Below are 16,738 nucleotides of genomic sequence, written 5' to 3' on the forward strand. Positions count from 1 at the left end.
CCTCAAGCCCCGCCCCCTCCCGGGACCCCCCCCCACAAGTTCTGCCCCACAAGTGCTGCCCCATAAGTGCTGCCCCACAAGTGACACCCTACAAGTGACACCCCCCAAGTGCTGCCCACAAGTGACACCCCACAAGTGACGCCCCATAAGTGACACCCCATAAGTGCTGCCCCCCAAGTGCTGCCCCACAAGTGACACCCTACAAGTGACACCCCACAAGTGTCGTCCCCCAAGTGCTGCCCCATAAGTGACACCCCCCATGTGCTGCCCCCCAAGTTCTGCCCCACGAGTGACACCCCCCAAGTGTCGCCCCACAAGTTCTGCCCCACAAGTGTCGCCCCCCAAGTGTCACCCCATAAGTGCTGCCCCACAAGTGCTGCCCCCCAAGTGTCACCCCATAAGTGCTGCCCCACAAGTGTCACCCCATAAGTGTCACCCCACAAGTGCTGCCCCCCAAGTGACGCCCCATAAGTGCTGCCCCCCAAGTGCCACCCCCCAAGGGCTGCCCCATAAGTGCCACCCCATAGTTGCCGCCCCCCAGGTGCCACCCACGGGAACCCCACGGCCGCGCCCCCTCCCCCCCCCCCAGCCGCCCACCCGTGTCCGTGGGAGGGGTGGGGTGGGGCGGGGTGGGGGAGGGGCCGTGGAGCCCCGCCCCCCCCTCGCCGAGGCCACGTGGGGGATTTTTGGGATTCCGACCTGGCGCGGGGCCACCGCGGCCTGCCCCGAGCTGCTGTGGGGCTGGGGGGGGACGGGGGGGTCCTGCCCCATAGCAGCGTGGGGGGGGGGGGGGGTTGTGGGGTGCCCCATGGCGCTGCCCCATAGCGCTGCACCCTATAGCGCTGCCCCATAGCATTGCTCTATAACCCTGCCCCATAGCGCTGTGCCCCATAGCTCTGCCCCATAGCCCTGCCCTATAGCATTGCCCCATAGCACTGTGCCCTATAGCTGTGCCCTATAGCCCTGCCCCATAGCACTGTCCCACAGCTCTGCCCCATAGCATTGCCCTATAACCCTGCCCCATAGCTCTGCCCTACAGCACTGCGCCCTATAGCCCTGCCCCATAGAGTTGCCCTATAACCCTGCCCTATAGCACTGTGCCCCATAGCCCTGCCCCATAGCGCTGCCCAGTTCCCCCAGTGCCATTCCCAGTTACACTGGGACCACTCCCAGTTACCCCAGTGCCAGTCCCAGTTGCCCCAGCACCACTCCCCGTTACACTGGGACCACTCCCAGTCACCCCGGGACCCTTCCCAGTCACACCAGCACCGCTCCCAGTTCACCCAGTACCCCGCCCAGTCGCAGTAGCCCCGCCCCCGCCCCGCCCCGCTCCCCGGCCCCCCCCGCAGGAATTTGGACCCGGCCCTCCCCGCGCGGGGCAGGGCAGGGAAAGGGCCGGGGGGGGGGAGATGTGGGGCAGCCCCATAAGTGTGGGGCAGCCCCATAAGTGTGGGGCAGCCCCATAGATGTGGGACACGGGGCTGCAAAGGGAGGGGCAGCCCCATAGGGGTGGGGCAGCCCTATAGGTATGGGGCTGGGGGACGAGATGTGGGGCAGCCCCATAGGTGTGGAGCAGCCCCATAGATGTGGGGCTGGGCCTGCCCCATGGATATGGAGCAGGGGGGCAAGAAGTGGGACTCGGGGGGGGATTTGGGGCAGCCCCATAGGGGTGGGGTTGGGGGGAGATGTGGGGAGATGTGGGGCAGCCCCATAAGTGTGGGGCAGCCCCATAAGTGTGGAGCAGCCCCATAAGTGTGGGGCAGCCCCATAGATGTGGGGCAGCCCCATAGATGTGGGACACGGGGCTGCAAAGGGGGGGGCAGCCCCATAGGTATGGGGCTGGGGGGCGAGATGTGGGGCAGCCCCATAAGTGTGGGGCAGCCCCATAGATGTGGGGCTGGGCCTGCCCCATGGATATGGAGCAGGGGGGCAAGAAGTGGGACTCGGGGGGGGATTTGGGGCAGCCCCATAGGGGTGGGGTTGGGGGGAGATGTGGGGAGATGTGGGGCAGCCCCATAAGTGTGGGGCAGCCCCATAAGTGTGGAGCAGCCCCATAAGTGTGGGGCAGCCCCATAGATGTGGGGCAGCCCCATAGATGTGGGACACGGGGCTGCAAAGGGGGGGGCAGCCCCATAGGTATGGGGCTGGGGGGCGAGATGTGGGGCAGCCCCATAAGTGTGGGGCAGCCCTATAGGTGTGGGGCTGGGCCTGCCCCATGGATATGGAGCAGGGGGGCAAGAAGTGGGACTCGGGGGGGGATTTGGGGCAGCCCCATAGGGGTGGGGTTGGGGGGAGATGTGGGGAGATGTGGGGCAGCCCCATAAGTGTGGGGCAGCCCCATGGATGTGGGACGCGGGGCTGCAAGAGGGGGCAGCCCCATAGGTATGGGGCTGGGGAGGGGGAGATGTAGGGAGATGTGGGGTAGCCCCATAAGTGTGGGGCAGCCCCATAGATGTGGGACACGGGGCTGCAAAGGGGGGGGCAGCCCCATAGGGGTGGGGCTGGGGGGGAGATGTGGGGCAGCCCCATAGGGGTGGGGCAGCCCCATAAGTGTGGGGCAGCCCTATAGGTGTGGGGCAGCCCCATAGATGTGGGGCCGGGCAGTGGGTTCGGAGCACGTCTTCGGCCCGTTCGGCCCCGTTTTGCCCAAATCTGCCCGGTTTTGCCCCATTTTGCCCGATTTTGCCGATTCCGCCCAATTTTGCCCGATTCCGCCCGATTTCGGCCCATTCCTGCTCGCCGCCCCCGCGCTGACTCAGCCCCGGGCCTGGGCGCGGCCGGGGGGGGGGAGGGGGGGGGCAAAAAGGGGGGGGAGGGGCGGGTCCAGATGTGCGGCGCTGCCCCTCCCCCACCACAGCTGGAAGGGGGGGGGGCACGGGGCTGAACTGGTCCAAACTGGTCCGAACTGGTGGGCACTGGTCTGAACTGGTGCGAACTGGTGGGCACAGGTCTGAACTGGTTGGAAATGGTGCTAACTGGTCTGAACTGGTGCAAACTGGTGGGCACTGGTCTGAACTGGTGAGCACTGGTCTGAACTGGTGCAAACTGGTGGGCAGTGGTCTAAACTGGTGGACACTGGTTTCAACTGGTGCAAACTGGTGGGCAGTGGTCTGAACTGGTGGACACTGGTTTCAACTGGTGGACACTGGTCTGAATTGGTGCAAACTGGTGGGCACTGGTCTGAACTGGTTGGAAATGGTGCAAACTGGTCTGAACTGGTGCAAACTGGTGGGCACCATTTTTAACTGGTGCAAACTAGTGGGCACTGGTCTGAACTGGTTGGAAACTGGTCTGAACTGGCGGCCACTGGTCTGAACTGGTGGGCACTGGTCTGAACTGGTGGGTGCAGGTCTGAACTGGTCTGAACTGGTGCAAACTGGTGGGCATTGGATTGAACTGGTGGGAATTGGTCAGAACTGGTTGGCGTTGGTCTGAACTGGTGGGCACTGGTGGCCACTGGTCTGAACTGTTGGACACTGGTTTTAACTGGGGCAAACTGGTGGGTGCTGGTCTGAACTGGTGGGCGCTGGTCTGCACTGGTGGGCAGTGGTCTGAACTGGTGGACGCTGGTTTTAACTGGGTTTAACTGGTGGCACTGGTGGGCACTGACTGAAGAGGTGGGTGCTGGCTTAAACTGGTGGGCACTGGTCTGAACTGGTGCAAACTGGTCTGCACTGGCGGGTGCTGGTCTGAACTGTTGGACACTGGTTTCAACTGGTGCAAACTGGTGGGCACTGGTCTGAACTGTTTCAAACTGGTCTGAACTGGTGCAAACTGGTGGGTGATGGTCTGAACTGGTGGGCACTGTTTTTAACTGGTCCGCACTGCTCCATACTGGTCCGTACTGGTCCATACTGGTCCGTACTGGTGGGCGCAGCCCCGCCGCCGCCCCGGTCCCGCCGTGACTCAGATCCGGGGGGGCGGGGCGCTGAGTCAAGGGGGGCGTGGCCTCAGTGGGCGTGACCTGGAGGGGGCGTGGCCTCGATGGGCTTGGTCCGGAGGGGGGCGTGGTCTCAGTGGGCGGGGCCAGGAGGGCGGTGGCGCTGGGTCACGTGGGGTCGGGGGGGGCGGGGCCTGCCGGTGCCGCCCACTGGCTCCCAGTAACGCCCAGTAGCTCCCAGTAACAGCCACTGGTGCCCAGCAGCGCCCCGCGACTCGGCTCCCAGTGCCTCCCAGTATCACCCAGTAACCCCCAACAGCTCCCAGTGACCCCCAGTTGGTGCCCAGTAACTCCCAGTAGCCCCCAGTGTCTCCCAGTAACACCCAAGGGCTCCCAGTAACACCCAGTTAGTGCCCAATGGTGCCCAGTGGCTCCCAGTACCCTCCAGCGGCTCCCAGTACTTCCCAGTAACGCCCAGTAGTGCCCAATGGACTCCAGTGACCCCCCCCCAGTGGCTCCCAGTATCACCCAGTAACCCCCAATAGCTCCCAGTACCCCCCAGTTTGTGCCCAATGGCACCCAGTAACTCCCACTGCTGCCCAGTGGTTCCCAGTACTCCCCAGTACCTCCCAGTGGTGCCCAATGGGCTCCAGTGACCCCCAGTATCACCCAGTAACTCCCAGTAGCCCCCACTGACTCCCAGTAACCCCCAGTTGGTGCCAAACGGTGCCCAGTGGCTCCCAGTACCCCCCAGTAACGCCCAGTGGTACCCAATGGGCTCCAGTGACCCCCAATGGCTCCCAGTATCCCCCAGTTGGTGCCCAGTAACTCCTGTGGCACCCAGTGACTCCCAGTAGCACCCAGTACCTCCCAGTATCTCCCAGTTGGGGCCGAATGGCTCCCAGTAACTCCCACTGGTGCCCAGTGGCTCCCAGTACCCCCCAGTATCCCCCAGTTCCCCCCCGACCACCGCCACGGCCGGATCCGTTCCTGTTTATTGGCTGCGCGGCTCCGATGTGTCACAACATGTCGCGACGTGGGGACAGGCGGGGGACACATCGCGACATGGGGATGTCACGACATGACGTCACGCGCTGGCACATCACAACGGTGACATCACGGCACGGCCATGTCGTGACACGGCGGCATGACAGGGATGTCACAACAGCGACATGTATATCGCGATATAGTGACATGGCACGACATGACATGGCAACAAGTTGTGACATCGTGATGTGTTGTGACATGGTGACATGTTGCGACATGACGTGATACAGTGACATGGTGTGACATGTCGTGACATCATGACACGTCACGACATGGCGATGTCATGACACAACACGTCATGGCAATGATGTGATGTCGCGACATGACACATTGTGACACTGGCATGTTGTGACATGTTGCGACATGATGACATGTCGTGACACAATGAAATGTCGTGATGGCATGTTGTGGCATGACGTTATGACACGGTGACATGTTGTGACGTGACATGACAACATGTGACATAAAGACATGTTGTGACATGTCATGACATTATGGCATGTTATGACATAAAGACACGTCATGACATGGTGACATGTGATGTGGTGTGACATGACGTCATGACATGATACGTGACATGAAGACACACTATGACACGTCATGACACAATAACATGTGACATGAAAACACGTTATGACATGTCATGACACAATGACACAATGGCATGTTGTGACATGACGACATGTGACATAAAGACGCTGCAACATGTCATGACATGACAGCATGTTGTGACATGGAGACATGTTGCGACCTGAAGACATATCGTGACATGTCATGACATGATGACATGTGACACGACAACACACAACACCACACCACGCCGCCATGCCATGACACGACACCGCGCCATACCACGACCCACCGCACTATATCATGCCATGCCATATCGCGACATGCCGTGCCATATTATGTCATGCTATATCACGACATGCTGTGCCATGTCACGACATATCGTGCCCTATCGCGACATACCGTGCTGTATCACAACATATCATGCCATATCGCGACGTGTTGTGCCATATCGTGCCATATTGCGACATGTTGTGCCATATTGCGCCATATCATGCCATATCGCGACGTGTTGTGCCGTATCGCGCCATATCGTGCCCTATCGCGACGTGCCGTGCCCTGTCGCGACACGAGGGGGGTCACTTGAAGATCTTTCCCTGGTTGAAGGCCTTGCCCACGTGCTGGAAGTCGCCCTCCCAGCTGAAGTACTCCCTGACCAGCGCCCGGCACTCGGCGCTGTCGGGGTCCAGCTTGCGCCACGCGTACGACTCGTAGTCCACCTGCCAGTCCGGGCACAGCTGGGGGGGCAACGGGGGGCACAGAGTTAAGGGGGGGGCAAAATGGGGAGGGGGGGTCCAAAAATGGGGATTTTGGGGGTGAAAGTGGGGAGCTGGGGGGTAAAAGTGGGGATCCGGGGGCTAAAAGGGAGGGTTTGGGGGGGGTGAAAATGGGGACGGGGGGCCCGAAAGTGGGAAGGGGGGTGAAAATGGGGGTCTGGGGGGCATGAAATTGGGGAGGGGGGGCTGAAAATGGGGATTTGGGGGTAAAAGTGGAGATTTGGGGGGTGGAAGTGGGGGTCTGGGTCCACCTGCAAGTTGGGGCACAGCTGGGGGGGCAACGGGGGGGGGGCAAAAATGGGGAGGGGGGAAAGTGGGGGTCTGGGGGGTAAAAGTAGGGAGCTGGGGTGGATTTGGGGCAGTTTTGGGGCCAAACGGGGTGGATTTGGGGTCAACTGGGGTGGCTTTGGGGCCGATCAGGCAGTTCCAGGGCCGATTGGGGCAGTTTTGGGGCCAAACAGGGTGGTTTCGGGGCCAATTGGCACAGTTTTGGGGCCAATTGGAGCGGTTTTGGGGCTGACTGGAGTGGTTTTGGGGCCAATCGGGGCGGTTTTGGCGCCGATCAGGGTGGTTTTGGTGCTGATAAGGGCGGTTTTGGTGCCGATAAGGGCAGTTTTTGGGCCAAACAGTGTGGATTTGGGGCAGATCAAGGCGGTTTTGGGGCTGATCAGGGGGTTTTGGGGCCAATCGGGACGGTTTTGGGGCCAAACAGGGTGGATTCGGGGCCAACTGGGGCAGTTTTGGGGCTGACTGGGGCGTTTTGGGGCCTATTGGAGCGGTTTCGGGGCCAAACAGGCTGGATTTGGGGCAGAACAAGGCGGTTTTGGGGCCGATCGGGGCGGTTTTGGGGCCAAACAGGGTGGATTTGGGGCCAACCGGGGCGTTTTGGGGCCTATTGGAGCGGTTTTGCGGCCTATCAGGGTGGTTTTGGCACCGATAAGGGCGTTTTTGGCGCCGATAAGGGCGGTTTTGGCGCCGATAAGGGCGGTTTTGGGGCAGATCAAGGCAGTTTTGGGGCTGATCAGGGGGTTTTGGGGCCAATCGGGACGGTTTTGGGGCCAAACAGGGTGGATTCGGGGCCAACCGGGGCGTTTTGGGGCCTATTGGAGCGGTTTTGCGGCCTATCAGGGCGTTTTTGGTGCCGATAAGGGCGGTTTTGGGGCCAAACAGTGTGGATTTGGGGCAGAACAAGGCGGTTTTGGGGCCGGGGCTCACCGTGAAGGCCAGCTCCTGGCCGCGGAAGACCCAGACGCCCGAGATGCTGCTGTCGTTGTTGGTGCCGAACAGGATGACGCTGGCGAAGGCGTTCTTACGCAGCTTGTCCAGGCGCTGGAACATGCCTGGGGGGCAAACGGGGGGGCCCAGGGGCCCATTTTGTCCCTATTGCGTCTCCATTCTCCCCATTTCGTCCCCAGTCTCCCATTTGTCTCCATTCTCCCCGTTTCATCCCCATTCTCCCCATTTCATTCCAATTTCATCCCCATTTTGTCCCTATTCTCCCCATTTCGTCCCCATTTTGTCCCCATTCCATCCCCATTCTCCCCATTTCATCCGTTCTGTCCCCATTCTCCCCACTTCATCCCCATTTTGTCCCCATTCTCCTCATTTCATTCCCATTTCATCCCCATTTCGTCCCCATTCTCCCTATTTTGACCCCATTTCGTCCCCATTTCAACCCCATTTCATCCCCATTTTGTCCCCATTTCATCCCCATTCTCCCCATTTCATCCCCATTTTCTCCCCATTCTCCCCATTTTATTCCAGTTTTCTCCCCATTATTCCCATTATGTCTCCCTTCCATCCACCTTTCTTCCCCATTTTCTCTACGTTATCCCAATTTGCTCTCCATTTCATCCCCAGTATCCCCATTTTCTCCACGTTTTTGCCCCAGTACCCCACTTTTTCTCATTTTTTGCCCGTTTTCTCAAGTTTTTTGCCCATTTTCTCCCTGTTTTGTCCCCATTATCCCCATTTAATCCCCAATATCCCCATTTTCTCTGCGTTTCATCCTGTTATCCTCATTTTCTCTGCATTTTCATCCCATTATCCCCATTTCTTGCCCGTTTTTTGCCCGTTTTCGCCCGTTTTTTGCCCTATTTTTACCCATTTTGTCCCCATTATCCCCACTTCATCCCCATTATTCCCATTTCATCCCATTATCTCAATTTTCTCCCCATTTCATCCCCATTATCTCCGTTTTCTCTGCATTTCATCCCAATTATCCCCAGTTTCTCCGCGTTTTGGCCCCATTACCCCATTTTTTCCCATTTTTTGCCCGTTTTTTGCCTGTTTTTTTCTCATTTTTTGCCCATTTTCTCCGTTTTCTCTCTATTATACCTATTTTCTTCCCATTTCATCCCCGTTATCCCCATCTTCTCCGTGTTTTCATCCCGTTATCCCCATTTCTTGCCCGTTTTCGCCCGTTTTTGCCCGCTTTCTCCCTTTTTCGCCCCAATACCGGTGATGAGGTTGCAGCTCATGAAGGTCTGGGTGAGCTCCTCGGGGTAGCGGTACTCGGCGTACCAGATGGACCACCCGGCCCAGTATGGCCCCATTTTGGCCCCAGTATGGCCCCATTTGGTCCCCAGTATCCCCATTTTCTCCGCGTTTTTGCCCCAGTACCCCATTTTTTCCCATTTTTTGCCTGTTTTCTCATGTTTTTTGCCCATTTTCTCCCTGTTTTGTCCCGATTATCCCCATTTCATCCCCACTATCCCCATTTTCTCCCCATTTCATCCCCATTATCTCCATTTTCTTTGCATTTCATCCCCATTATCCCCAGTTTCTCCGTGTTTTCGCCCAATTACCCCATTTTTTGCCCATTTTTGCCTGTTTTTTGCCCTTTTTTTCCCCATTTTGTCCCCATTATCCCCATTTCATCCCCATTATTCCCATTTCATCCCCATTATCTCCATTTGCTCTCCATTTCATCCCCATTATCCCCAGTTTCTCTGCGTTTTGGCCCCAGTACCTCATTTTTTCCCATTTTTTGCCCGTTTTTTCACGTTTTTTGCCCATTTTTTCATATTTTTTCCCCATTTTCTCCCTGTTTTGTCCCCATTATCCCCATTTCATCCCCGTTATCCCCATTTTCTCCCCATTTCATCCCAGGTAACTCCATTTTCTCCATGTTTTGGCCCCATTACTCCATTTTTTGCCCATTTTTCGCCCGTTTTTGCCCGTTTTCTCCCTTTTTCGCCCCAATACCGGTGATGAGGTTGCAGCTCATGAAGGTCTGGGTGAGCTCCTCGGGGTAGCGGTACTCGGCGTACCAGATGGACCACCCGGCCCAGTATGGCCCCATTTTGGCCCCAGTATGGCCCCATTTGGTCCCCAGTATCCCCATTTTCTCCGCGTTTTTGCCCCAGTACCCCATTTTTTCCCATTTTTTGCCTGTTTTCTCATGTTTTTTGCCCATTTTCTCCCTGTTTTGTCCCGATTATCCCCATTTCATCCCCACTATCCCCATTTTCTCCCCATTTCATCCCCATTATCTCCATTTTCTTTGCATTTCATCCCCATTATCCCCAGTTTCTCCGTGTTTTCGCCCAATTACCCCATTTTTTGCCCATTTTTGCCTGTTTTTTGCCCTTTTTTTCCCCATTTTGTCCCCATTATCCCCATTTCATCCCCATTATTCCCATTTCATCCCCATTATCTCCATTTGCTCTCCATTTCATCCCCATTATCCCCAGTTTCTCTGCGTTTTGGCCCCAGTACCTCATTTTTTCCCATTTTTTGCCCGTTTTTTCACGTTTTTTGCCCATTTTTTCATATTTTTTCCCCATTTTCTCCCTGTTTTGTCCCCATTATCCCCATTTCATCCCCGTTATCCCCATTTTCTCCCCATTTCATCCCAGGTAACTCCATTTTCTCCATGTTTTGGCCCCATTACTCCATTTTTTGCCCATTTTTCGCCCGTTTTTGCCCGTTTTCTCCCTTTTTCGCCCCAATACCGGTGATGAGGTTGCAGCTCATGAAGGTCTGGGTGAGCTCCTCGGGGTAGCGGTACTCGGCGTACCAGATGGACCACCCGGCCCAGTATGGCCCCATTTTGGCCCCAGTATGGCCCCATTTGGTCCCCAGTATCCCCATTTTCTCCGCGTTTTTGCCCCAGTACCCCATTTTTTCCCATTTTTTGCCTGTTTTCTCATGTTTTTTGCCCATTTTCTCCCTGTTTTGTCCCGATTATCCCCATTTCATCCCCACTATCCCCATTTTCTCCCCATTTCATCCCCATTATCTCCATTTTCTTTGCATTTCATCCCCATTATCCCCAGTTTCTCCGTGTTTTCGCCCAATTACCCCATTTTTTGCCCATTTTTGCCTGTTTTTTGCCCTTTTTTTCCCCATTTTGTCCCCATTATCCCCATTTCATCCCCATTATTCCCATTTCATCCCCATTATCTCCATTTGCTCTCCATTTCATCCCCATTATCCCCAGTTTCTCTGCGTTTTGGCCCCAGTACCTCATTTTTTCCCATTTTTTGCCCGTTTTTTCACGTTTTTTGCCCATTTTTTCATATTTTTTCCCCATTTTCTCCCTGTTTTGTCCCCATTATCCCCATTTCATCCCCGTTATCCCCATTTTCTCCCCATTTCATCCCAGGTAACTCCATTTTCTCCATGTTTTGGCCCCATTACTCCATTTTTTGCCCATTTTTCGCCCGTTTTTGCCCGTTTTCTCCCTTTTTCGCCCCAATACCGGTGATGAGGTTGCAGCTCATGAAGGTCTGGGTGAGCTCCTCGGGGTAGCGGTACTCGGCGTACCAGATGGACCACCCGGCCCAGTATGGCCCCATTTTGGCCCCAGTATGGCCCCATTTGGTCCCCAGTATCCCCATTTTCTCCGCGTTTTTGCCCCAGTACCCCATTTTTTCCCATTTTTTGCCTGTTTTCTCATGTTTTTTGCCCATTTTCTCCCTGTTTTGTCCCGATTATCCCCATTTCATCCCCACTATCCCCATTTTCTCCCCATTTCATCCCCATTATCTCCATTTTCTTTGCATTTCATCCCCATTATCCCCAGTTTCTCCGTGTTTTCGCCCAATTACCCCATTTTTTGCCCATTTTTGCCTGTTTTTTGCCCTTTTTTTCCCCATTTTGTCCCCATTATCCCCATTTCATCCCCATTATTCCCATTTCATCCCCATTATCTCCATTTGCTCTCCATTTCATCCCCATTATCCCCAGTTTCTCTGCGTTTTGGCCCCAGTACCTCATTTTTTCCCATTTTTTGCCCGTTTTTTCACGTTTTTTGCCCATTTTTTCATATTTTTTCCCCATTTTCTCCCTGTTTTGTCCCCATTATCCCCATTTCATCCCCGTTATCCCCATTTTCTCCCCATTTCATCCCAGGTAACTCCATTTTCTCCATGTTTTGGCCCCATTACTCCATTTTTTGCCCATTTTTCGCCCGTTTTTGCCCGTTTTCTCCCTTTTTCACCCCAATACCGGTGATGAGGTTGCAGCTCATGAAGGTCTGGGTGAGCTCCTCGGGGTAGCGGTACTCGGCGTACCAGATGGACCACCCGGCCCAGTATGGCCCCATTTTGGCCCCAGTATGGCCCCATTTGGTCCCCAGTATCCCCATTTTCTCCGCGTTTTTGCCCCAGTACCCCATTTTTTCCCATTTTTTGCCTGTTTTCTCATGTTTTTTGCCCATTTTCTCCCTGTTTTGTCCCGATTATCCCCATTTCATCCCCACTATCCCCATTTTCTCCCCATTTCATCCCCATTATCTCCATTTTCTTTGCATTTCATCCCCATTATCCCCAGTTTCTCCGTGTTTTCGCCCAATTACCCCATTTTTTGCCCATTTTTGCCTGTTTTTTGCCCTTTTTTTCCCCATTTTGTCCCCATTATCCCCATTTCATCCCCATTATTCCCATTTCATCCCCATTATCTCCATTTGCTCTCCATTTCATCCCCATTATCCCCAGTTTCTCTGCGTTTTGGCCCCAGTACCTCATTTTTTCCCATTTTTTGCCCGTTTTTTCACGTTTTTTGCCCATTTTTTCATATTTTTTCCCCATTTTCTCCCTGTTTTGTCCCCATTATCCCCATTTCATCCCCGTTATCCCCATTTTCTCCCCATTTCATCCCAGGTAACTCCATTTTCTCCATGTTTTGGCCCCATTACTCCATTTTTTGCCCATTTTTCGCCCGTTTTTGCCCGTTTTCTCCCTTTTTCACCCCAATACCGGTGATGAGGTTGCAGCTCATGAAGGTCTGGGTGAGCTCCTCGGGGTAGCGGTACTCGGCGTACCAGATGGACCACCCGGCCCAGTATGGCCCCATTTTGGCCCCAGTATGGCCCCATTTGGTCCCCAGTATCCCCATTTTCTCCGCGTTTTTGCCCCAGTACCCCATTTTTTCCCATTTTTTGCCTGTTTTCTCATGTTTTTTGCCCATTTTCTCCCTGTTTTGTCCCGATTATCCCCATTTCATCCCCACTATCCCCATTTTCTCCCCATTTCATCCCCATTATCTCCATTTTCTTTGCATTTCATCCCCATTATCCCCAGTTTCTCCGTGTTTTCGCCCAATTACCCCATTTTTTGCCCATTTTTGCCTGTTTTTTGCCCTTTTTTTCCCCATTTTGTCCCCATTATCCCCATTTCATCCCCATTATTCCCATTTCATCCCCATTATCTCCATTTGCTCTCCATTTCATCCCCATTATCCCCAGTTTCTCTGCGTTTTGGCCCCAGTACCTCATTTTTTCCCATTTTTTGCCCGTTTTTTCACGTTTTTTGCCCATTTTTTCATATTTTTTCCCCATTTTCTCCCTGTTTTGTCCCCATTATCCCCATTTCATCCCCGTTATCCCCATTTTCTCCCCATTTCATCCCAGGTAACTCCATTTTCTCCATGTTTTGGCCCCATTACTCCATTTTTTGCCCATTTTTCGCCCGTTTTTGCCCGTTTTCTCCCTTTTTCGCCCCAATACCGGTGATGAGGTTGCAGCTCATGAAGGTCTGGGTGAGCTCCTCGGGGTAGCGGTACTCGGCGTACCAGATGGACCAGCCGTCCTTGTCGAAGTGCTCCCAGAAGTGGGGCAGCGCCACGCTCAGGGTGTCCTCGTTGGAGTATTTGCGCTTGAACTCGTCGATGACGAAGGGGCTGGGGGGGGGCAGGCAAAAACGGGGGGAAAAAAGTGAAATCGGAGGAGGAAAAAAGAAGAAAAAGAAACAGAACCGATACAAAAGCAGAATAAGAAAGGGAATAACATTAAATCGGAAGTGGAATAAAAAAAAATCAAAGCTCAAAATTGGGTCCGGGATCGCGGTTAAAAAATGGGGGAAAAGGTTAAATTGGAGAAGGAAAAAAACAATAAAAACAAACAAAATTGGTGCAGAGCAAAAAATGGGAACAAAGTTAAATTGGAGAAGGAAAAAAATGGGAAAGCCCAAAATTGGTTTTTGGGGTCGTGGCAAAAAACGGGGAAAAAAATGAATTTGAGAAAGAAAAAAAAAAAAAAATCCCAAATCGGGTCTGGGGTCACAGCAAAAAATGGGGGAAAAAGTTAAATTGGAGAAGGAAAAAAAATGGAAATTGCCAAAATTGGTTTCGGGGTCATAGCAAAAAATGGGGAAAAAAAAAAATTAGAAGGATAAAAAAAAAACAGAAAAACCCCAAATTGGGTCCAGGGTTGCAGCAAAAAATGGGGCAAAAAAATCAAATCCATACAGAAAAAAAATGGAAAATCCCAAAATTGGTTCCAGTGTCCCCACCATGTCCCCAGTGTCCCCCCAGTATCCCCAGTGTCCCCATCGTCCCCACCATCCCAGTGCCCTCCCATTGCCCCCAGCGCCCTCCCAGCGCCCTCCCAGTGCTCCCAGTGCCCTCCCAGTGCTCCCAGCGCCCTCCCAGTGCCCCCAGCGCCCTCCCAGTGCCCCCCCATTGCCCCCAGTGCCCTCCCAATGCTCCCAGCACCCTCCCAGTGCCCCCAGCGCCCTCCCAGTGCCCCCCCATTGCCCCCAGTGTCCCCCCAGTGCCCTCCCAGTACCCTCCCAGTGCCCCCAGCGCCCTCCCAGTGCCCTCCCAGCACCATCCCATCGCCCCCAGCACCCTCCCATTGCCCCCAGTGTCCCCCCAGCACCCTCCCAGTGCCCTCCCATTGCTCCCAGCACCCTCCCAGTGCTCCCAGTGTCCCCCCAGCACCCTCCCAGCGCCCTCCCATTGCCCCCAGCACCCTCCCAGCACCCTCCCAGTGCTCCCAGTGCCCTCCCAGTGCCCCCAGCGCCCTCCCAGCACCCTCCCAGTGCTCCCAGCACCCTCCCAGCGCCCTCCCATTGCTCCCAGCACCCTCCCAGCGCCCTCCCAGTGCTCCCAGTGCCCTCCCAGTGCCCCCAGCGCCCTCCCAGCGCCCTCCCAGTGCCCCCGGTGTTCCCCCAGTGCCCTCCCAGCGCCCTCCCAGTGCTCCCAGCACCCTCCCATTGCCCCCAGCACCCTCCCAGCACCCTCCCAGTGCCCCCAGTGCCCTCCCAGTGCCCTCCCAGCACCCTCCCAGTGCTCCCAGCACCCTCCCAGTGCCCTCCCATTGCCCCCAGTGCCCTCCCAGCACCCTCCCAGTGCTCCCAGCACCCTCCCAGCGCCCTCCCAGTGCTCCCAGCGCCCTCCCAGTGCCCCCACCTCTTGGGCAGGTGCGCGAAGGGGTCCTTGGCCTTGGGCTCTGCGGCCAGCGCCTGCTCGCACTCGTCCAGCTCCTCGGCGCTGTCCCTGTCCCTGTCCCTGTCCCTGTCCTTGTTGTCCTTTTCCTTCTCCTTTTCCTTTTCTTTCTCCTTTTCCTTCTCCTTCCCCTTCTCTTTTCGGGGCGCCTCCTTCTTGGGCTGGCTCTCGGCGAACTTCTTGGCTGGGGGGGGGAACGTGGGGGGGTCACAGGGAGCCTCGTAGCCCCCCCGTGTCCCCCCAATATCCCCTGTGTCCCCACAAAGCCCCCCGTGTCCCCCATAGCCCCCCCATGTCCCCCCATAGCCCCCCGTGTCCTCCCATAGCCCCTGTGTCCCCCATAGCCCCCCGTGTCCTCCCATAGCCCACTGTGTCCCCCCATAGCCCCTGTGTCCCCCATAGCCCCCCGTGTCCTCCCATAGCCCCCCGTGTCCCCACGTAGCCCCCCCATAGCCCCCGTGTCCCCCCATAGCCCCTAATGTCCCCCCCAACGTCCCCTGATGTCCCCCATGTCCCCCAATATCCCCCAATGCCCCCCCCATACCCCCAAATTTCCCCCCAAATCCCCCTTATTTCCCCCCAATACCCCCAAAATGCTCCCCCATTTCCCCCAATACCCCCCCAAAACCCCCTTATTTCCCCCAATACCCCCCCTGATACCCCCCTGTTACCCCCCAGGACCCCCCCATGACCCCAATGACCCCCCCAATGACCCCCCCCGACCCCAAAGCCCCCCCCACCATCGAAGTGGGCCATCCTCTGGCACAGGGGCACGATAGCCCCCCTTATTTCCCCCAATACCCCCCCAAAACCCCCTTATTTCCCCCAATACCCCCCTGATACCCCCCTGATGACCCCCCAGGACCCCCCCCACGACCCCAACGACCCCCCTCCGACCCCAAAGACCCCCCCCCCACCATCAAAGCAGGTCATCCTCTGGCACAGGGGCACGATACCCCCCCTATTTCCCCCCCAAAACCCCCTTATTTCCCCCAATACCCCCCTGATGACCCCCCAGGACCCCCCCCACGACCCCAACGACCCCCCAATGACCCCCCCTGACCCCAAAGCCCCCCCTCACCATCGAAGTGGGCCATCCTCTGGCACAGGGGCACGATACCCCCCCTACTTACCCCCAAAACCCCCTTATTTTCCCCAAATACCCCGCTTATTTCCCCCAATACCCCCCCAGGACCCCCCCCCCCGACCCCAAAGACCCCCCCCCACCATCAAAGCAGGCCATCCTCTGGCACAGGGGCACGATACCCCCCCCCTTATTTCCCCCAATACCCCCCCAAAACCCCATTATTTCCCCCAATACCCCCCCAGGACCCCCCCCCACGACCCCAATAACCCCCCCACGCCCCCCCCGACCCCAAAGCCCCCCCCCCACCATCGAAGTGGGCCATCCTCTGGCACAGGGGCACGTCGCCCAGCACGGCGCGGAACTGGGGCTGGTTGAGGCAGGTGACGAACCAGCGGGTGACGTTGGCGTAGGGCTGCCGAAATGCAGGCTCCAGCACCTGGGGGGGGGGCACGGGGGGGTTTAGGGAGTCTGGGGGGGTCTGGGGGGTCTTGGGGGGTGTTATGGGGGGGGATTGGGGGGCATTGGGGGGGTTGGGGGAGGTTGGGAGGGGTTTGAGTGGGGTTTGGGGGGCATCAAAGGGGGTCTGGGGGTGTCTGGGGGGACTCTGGGGGGGCCAAGAGGGGTCTGGGGGGGCTCTGGGGGGTCTTGAGAGGTGTTATGGGGGGGGTTGGGGGGCATCGGGGGGGTTTTGAGGGGTTTGAGTGG

The 16,738-nt window shown here is 56.5% G+C and overlaps 1 protein-coding gene across 1 annotated transcript; it reads right to left on the bottom strand.

Moving 5' to 3' along the window:
• Window positions 1-4,858: 4,858 nt before the first annotated feature.
• Window positions 4,859-16,469, bottom strand: EEF1G (eukaryotic translation elongation factor 1 gamma; the record flags this gene model as incomplete). The annotated part of the gene is made up of 5 exons (XM_082786028.1): window positions 4,859-6,234; window positions 7,489-7,613; window positions 13,226-13,398; window positions 14,911-15,130; window positions 16,340-16,469. Coding segments are annotated over 5 exons (807 nt in total), but the record flags the coding sequence as incomplete, so codon positions are not given.
• Between the last annotated feature and the right edge of the window lie 269 nt (window positions 16,470-16,738).

Source organism: Aythya marila (assembly GCF_965140915.1).
Source record: "Aythya marila genome assembly, contig: HAP1_HAP1_SCAFFOLD_72, whole genome shotgun sequence".
NCBI lineage: Eukaryota > Metazoa > Chordata > Aves > Anseriformes > Anatidae > Aythya > Aythya marila.